Source organism: Alligator mississippiensis, chromosome 1 (genome assembly GCF_030867095.1).
Source record: "Alligator mississippiensis isolate rAllMis1 chromosome 1, rAllMis1, whole genome shotgun sequence".
Taxonomy (NCBI): domain Eukaryota; kingdom Metazoa; phylum Chordata; order Crocodylia; family Alligatoridae; genus Alligator; species Alligator mississippiensis.
The window spans coordinates 254,342,580-254,348,579 of record NC_081824.1 but is presented as its reverse complement, the minus strand read 5'-3'; the positions used below and the strand labels follow the sequence as shown (position 1 = coordinate 254,348,579).

General features: G+C 49.2%; 1 protein-coding gene across 4 annotated transcripts in view; it reads left to right on the top strand.

The window, feature by feature from the left end:
- Positions 1–361: 361 nt before the first annotated feature.
- The window catches only part of SPICE1 (spindle and centriole associated protein 1), a 43,010-nt gene continuing 37,371 nt past the window's right edge, over positions 362–6,000 (top strand). For 2 of the 4 annotated variants that reach the window (XM_019476408.2, XM_019476407.2), the window contains exon 1: positions 368–507. In XM_019476408.2, the coding sequence (XP_019331953.1) occupies positions 415–507 (93 nt within the window). In that variant the 5' untranslated portion in view covers positions 368–414. Of the gene's footprint in view, positions 508–6,000 lie in introns of all 4 variants that reach the window. The other 2 variants (XM_059720510.1, XM_006277198.4) reach the window with 2 other exon arrangements.

The following is a 6,000-nucleotide window of genomic DNA, read 5'->3' as shown; positions in this document are numbered from 1 at the left end:
GTATTTTTGTTTTTTTAAGTGGACACATTACATTTAGTGCCGTTTTAGACAGGGCTCCAACGCCCAGAAATGTAACTAACAGGGGCCTGATGCTCCATTCGGGACCGCTCCTAGGGTGTCCCTGGGGAGCGGGAGTCCTTGCTTCACAGCTTGTCCTGGGGCAGCAGTTTCCATGCGGGGGTCCGCGGAACCGAGGGGGGGGGGGCACACCTATGGGGCGGGGCCAGCAGACAGGGCGGGGACAAGGGGAAGTGGGCGGGACACGCGCATGGGGGCCGGTCCCGTTGCCCTGGCCGCCCGGCGGCCGTTGGGCGGGGGCGGGGCGTTGCCAGGGCGACGCGCGCCCGGCGGCAGTTTCAAGGCCTGCCCGCCCCGCCCCTCGCGTCTCTTCTCCTCGGGTCTGCTCGCGCCGCCATGTCGGTGCTGCGGCCTCGCGCGCCCCGCGCCGCGGCCCGGAAGCCGCCTAAGGCCCCGCGGAGGCCGCCCCCGGCCCGGCGGGACTGGGACGTAAGTTGAAGTATTTCTTTATTTCGAGGCCAGCCGCCATAAGAAAGCGCGGAGCCGGAGAGCAAGCCCCGAAGTGTGTTCAGACTCCTTGAGAGTCACCTGGGTTTTGCACGTGCCGCATCAGTGAGCGGCCTCGAAACCTGTATTTGAACGGTTTTACAATTCTTGATCGTAGACTGTACAACGGTTGAAAATTTCGTACAGATATGATCGTTGTCATGCACCTGGCAACACTGACCCCCAGTGCTCACAAAGGGCTGGGATGCAGGCTGCGGAGAGAGGGCACCCGCAGCTTGGGTTTTGTTTTTTTTCCCCCTTTTGCTTGGTTATTAACATCTGCATTTTTGCTTGGTTATTAACATCTCCATTTTTTAAGACTGCCCAGCCTGCCAACAGAAAGACACCAGGTTCCTTAGTTGGCAAGCCACAAAGCTTCTCCTGCTACACCAAATGAGACATTGTCTGCACTTTGTGTCCCAGGACTCCCCCCACCTCTCCCCCCACTGTAACAACAGCCTTGGCATGCTGGCAAAACAAGGATTTGTCTGTACAATTTGCACTTGTAATCACCAGCAGGAGAGGTCCCAGCTTGGACGCATGAGCAGAAGCTGTAGAAATTCATGGGCCAGTCCAGGATCTGGCTCCCACTCGGTTTCTCTTTCCATTTGCGATCCTTGCAATTCTTCTTCTGCCGGATCGAGCGGGAGCTATCGAGCACAGGAGTGAGGGGCGCAGCTGCTGAACTTCCTACCCTTTAAATGCTGGTGGCTGCAAGGGGGAGAGGAACGATGAAGTGGAAAAAACCCTGGTTGTGCCCAGTTCACTCGCCCTTTCAGCATCCACTCTGCCCCTGTGGGACAGGCCTATTTGATGTGCTGAAACATGGGCTTAGGCCCATTGCAGAATACTGTAAGCGTCCCTTTGTAAGGGAGGGCACTGGGGACACATGCACTAATTCCAGGGATGAATGAAAAGGAAGGGGAGGGAGGTCATGGGTTAATAACAGGCCTTTTAGTTATGCCATTGGGGAAGAGTATAGGGGTAGGCCCACCCAGTAAAATTTAACAGCCTTTGTTTAAGAAGGAGGCTACTGAGGATGTAACAGTTGATTCCTTGGGACAAATAAAAGAAAAAACAGGAAAAGGAGCAAGGGTCATAGGTTTTAAAACAAGTGTGCCAACTGGGGACACCATGCAGAGCACACAAAATAGTGCCACTTGCCCTTCAAGTGAATGCAAAGAGCCTGTGAAACTGCTGGGAGACATGAACAGATGTGAAAACATTCCCGCAGTCCTCAGGGTTCCTCCTCGCCAGAGTCTCCTTCCTGGTAAGATATACAGCCAGCTTGGCCAAGGCCAGGGCCAAGAGGAAGTTGACTGGGAGGTCCCAGGACTTGGTGGGGCCATGGACGGAGAGCGCGTAATAAACAGGTGAAGGGAATAGTGCAGCCAGATCCTCAGCAAGAGGATCTGAAGGAGGCAGTGTAGGGACTGCAGCCTGGCACACTTCAGGTAGGCATGCTCTGGGGTCTTCCTCTGATTAATTCGCATTAATCTGATGCATTCTGGGAGGCAAGGGGCATCAGGAGCTATTGAGCATGGGAATAAGGGGCACAGCCCAGGAATCAAACTTCCTAGCTTTTAGATTCCCATGAATCAAAATTCTTAGCCCGTAAATGCTGGAGGCTGCAAGGGAGAGAGGAACCATAGTAAAATCCCGGTCATACCCAATTCACCCTCCTTCCAGCATCCACTCTGCCCCTGTGTGACACAGGGCAAGATGGACCTGTGGTCTGATCCAGTCAATGGCAGTTGTTATGTTCTTATGTTCACTGTCTTACATGATTTATGTTTTGAAATGGGGTGCTTCTTACTTCGCAAAAGCTATGGAGGCTGCCTTGAGTCTCTAGGGAGACCTTGGGTCTAAAAAGCTTGGGAACTTCTAATCTAAAGTAGGGGTGTCAAGTTCATCCGGCAGGCAGCATATGCTGGCCCTGGGGCTCTCTGTGCTTGTGGCACATAGGGCTGGCATGATTGCATGCAACATGTGCCCCAAACTGATCCCCCTGTGCTACATGCATAGTGCAGTGTCAGGTAGAGCACATGCAGCATATGGGACCAGGGACTGAGCGTGAGGGTCAAGCCAGAGACCCACAGCCAGATCATAAAGCTCCATGGGTTGGATCCAGCCCACAGGCTGTATGTTTGATACCCCTAATGGAAAGGCTTCAAGTGACAGACTGCCATGCAGCTTATTAATACACAATAGCAGTCTTAAATAAACTGACGAGGCTTAGTATTCTTGGAATTGGGAAAAATAAATCTGCTTGAAGTCTGGATACCAAGTTGATCTTTTTTAAAGACCTGCAGACAAATTAAAACACCGGCTGCTATCTTAGAGCAGGTGTGCAGGTGCCATTTTTATTTGGGGTTGCGCTAATGCCTTCATTCTATGTGTCTCTTTTGTTTCCTGCTCCAACCTTTCCAATGTGGTCATTTTGAGACCAAACGTTTTCAGCTCTATGATCTCTGCTGCCAATATGCATTTTTGGGAAAGTTTGAAGTAAAGCAATCCCTCTCTCTGAGAAAGTGTAGGGGAGGAGGAAAATACTTTTCCCATTATAAAAAATGCTATAATTTTAATAGCCTTAACACCAAAACAGTTGAAGTTAGGAAGATAATGGCCCTTACTCACTTGCACCCTCTTTTTTGTTCCTTTACGCTGAAGTAACCACTAGTTTCCTTTAGTCGGATCAGTATACACAGCATTTGACTGGGGATGATTTACCTTTTCGTCGTGGCCTATAGGAAATGCATTTTACTAGATCGTAAATGTACAACCTCACGCTGCTTTTTGTTTCTGTTATATTGCAGTGTTTATGTTATCAGTGGGCACGTCTAGGCAAGATGCTTACTGCACAGTTGACTAATTGACTGCTCAGTAAACATCTCTGCGCCTACACATGCACCCCTATTAGAGCGCACAAAACTAATAAACTCCACAGCAGGGTAGTCTTGTAAAATACAAGTACTACACTGCTGCCAAGTTTTTTCATGTGCAGCAGCACGTATGTAGACACTATCCCGGCTGGCTGGGGCACAGGATGCCTCAGTGTGGGGCTAGCCGACAGGCAGCCCTCACTTTGAGGCACACTGCACCCCAGCCAGCTGCTCTGCAGCACATGGAGATGTGAGAATATAAGAACCCACTCTCCACATGCTTCAGGGGGGGCTGACTGGGGTGCAGCACATGGAGGCAGAGGTGTAACAGCCAACCCAGGGTTGCTCCATAGTCTCCATGTGCTACAGAATGGCTGCCTGGGGCACAGGCTTCCTCAGCATGGGGGCTATCTGCTGGCTAGCCCTGCACTAAGATAGCCTGCCCCCTTGCAGCACAAGGAGCCCTGCTGGAGCAGCCCTGGGCTGGCAAGCTGACCCCTTGGGTCTCCTGCCAGCCAGGACTTCTCCAACCAGGCTCCGTTCAAATGGCATCTCTGGAATCAAAAAACTCAGGACCAATAAGCTCCAGAGTTTATTTGTGCCCCTTAATTGAACATGTAGACATGCCCAGTAAGGTCCCATTTGCTCGGACTTCACAGTCATAACTTGCAGAATCAGCTCCTGTCTCTGGGATCTAAGCATCTGCACTAAAAGAAAGGAAAGAGGTATTTATCCTTCTATAGTGGCTTACATTAGTGGGAAATGAACGCAAAAGGTTTTATGATTTTGAAATCTGAGGGTTACACAAGCTGGGTAATGGTGAATTGGGCCTAGTATGTGTGTGCTGCAGAGGACCTTCTAAAAGAGAGCCCAGTGTGACTGATGCTACTTGTATATACTCACATACAGGCAGCCTGAAACAATAGCAGAATTAACTGCCTTTCATTTCATGCTGCATGAACTCTAGATAAAAATTGAAGCCTACCCATGGTAACATTGGTTAACATTTCAAACTTGGTGCTAATCACTGAAGCACTGTTTAGCTGCAGCTTTGTAGTCATTGAATATCCCTGTCCCAAAATACAAAAACAGCCCCCAAGTACAGAATTATACCTTGCCTCACAGCATGCTTCTTTTTCCACGTACCTTTGTCAAGTTTTTGCAAAAGGTTGCAACATAGTTCTTCAATGCACTAGAGCAGGGGTGGGCAAAATGCGGCCCATGGGCTGGATGTGGCCCGCCAGGCCATTCTATCCAGCCCACGAGGCCCCTAAAAATTTAGAAAATTAATATTTAGCTGCCCCTGGCTGCTTGTCATGTGGCCCTCGATGGCTTGCCAAAACTCAGTAAGTGGCCCTCTGCCCAAAATAATTGCCCGCCTCTGCACTAGCGGCTTAAATTGCACTGGGGTTTGCATAGTAACTGTATTATACATGAAAGTACAGGATATAATTCATTTACTTACACTGGTTTCTCCACTTCTCTGAAAATGCTTTAGAATTTCCAACCTGCTGCATCTTTACACCCTGAAAACCCAGGGAGCTTGGATAAAACATAGGCAAAACTAGTTACAGAATATTTTGGATCTTGCATAGTTAGTGAAGTACATGCTATGAAGCCCTGATTCATTCACTCGCTTATGAATCTCATAAGGCCTCTGTCATTAAAATGCATGAGATTGCGGTGAAAATTATATTGAATTATTTCTTAGCAAGGAACTTCTATTACCCGCATCGCCATAGATCCTGGGTGCCTTACATCCTTTAATGCAGGGCTGCCCTGTGAGCCATGTGCACGAAGTTAAACCAGATATTGGCAACTCTTTTGGGCAGAGTGCCAAAAATACCTGCAACCTTGATTTGTAAGATGTTTGTGCACCAACGGGACAGTGGGGGAGCCGTGAAGGGCCCAATCCTTCTTGTGGAAACGCAGCCCCAGCCCCTTCCCCAAGGCATGAGTACCAAGCAAAATGCCTTTGCGTGCCATGCTCTGACATACATGCCAGGGGTTGCCAACCCCTGAGTTAAACTGTGGCCTACATGGCTGCTGGAACTGCTCTTTGGCAAGACTCCAAGACCCAGGGGTTTAACCCACTGCTTGCTCCCCTGACCCTTTTACCTGCTGCTGATTTGGGGTCTTCAGTTTTGCTGGCAACTTAAATCAGCAGCAGGAGAAAAGGAGTGGGAGGAACATTAGTGTCCACTGCCTGAATTCTGAAGCTATACCAGTGCAGTGACAGCTCTGTTTTAATGTCGTGTCTTGCAATACTGCTGTGAGGTAGGGTAATGCTCTTAGTCCAGCTTTACAGTTGAGTAATTGAGGTGTGCAGAAGCTAAGTGATTTGCCAAAATCTGTGGAGGAGCCGGGACTTTAACTCAGGCCTCCCAATTTCTAGATAAATGCCTTACCCACAACTTCTCTTCCCTTTGAGAAGCAATTTGGTCACATAACTAAATAAGATGATGAAATTGTGTATATGCACAAGGAAGCAGAGTGAAGGCTTCAGAAGTTATCTTAATATTGCCATATCCCACCTCTTGAGCGCAAACTCCAT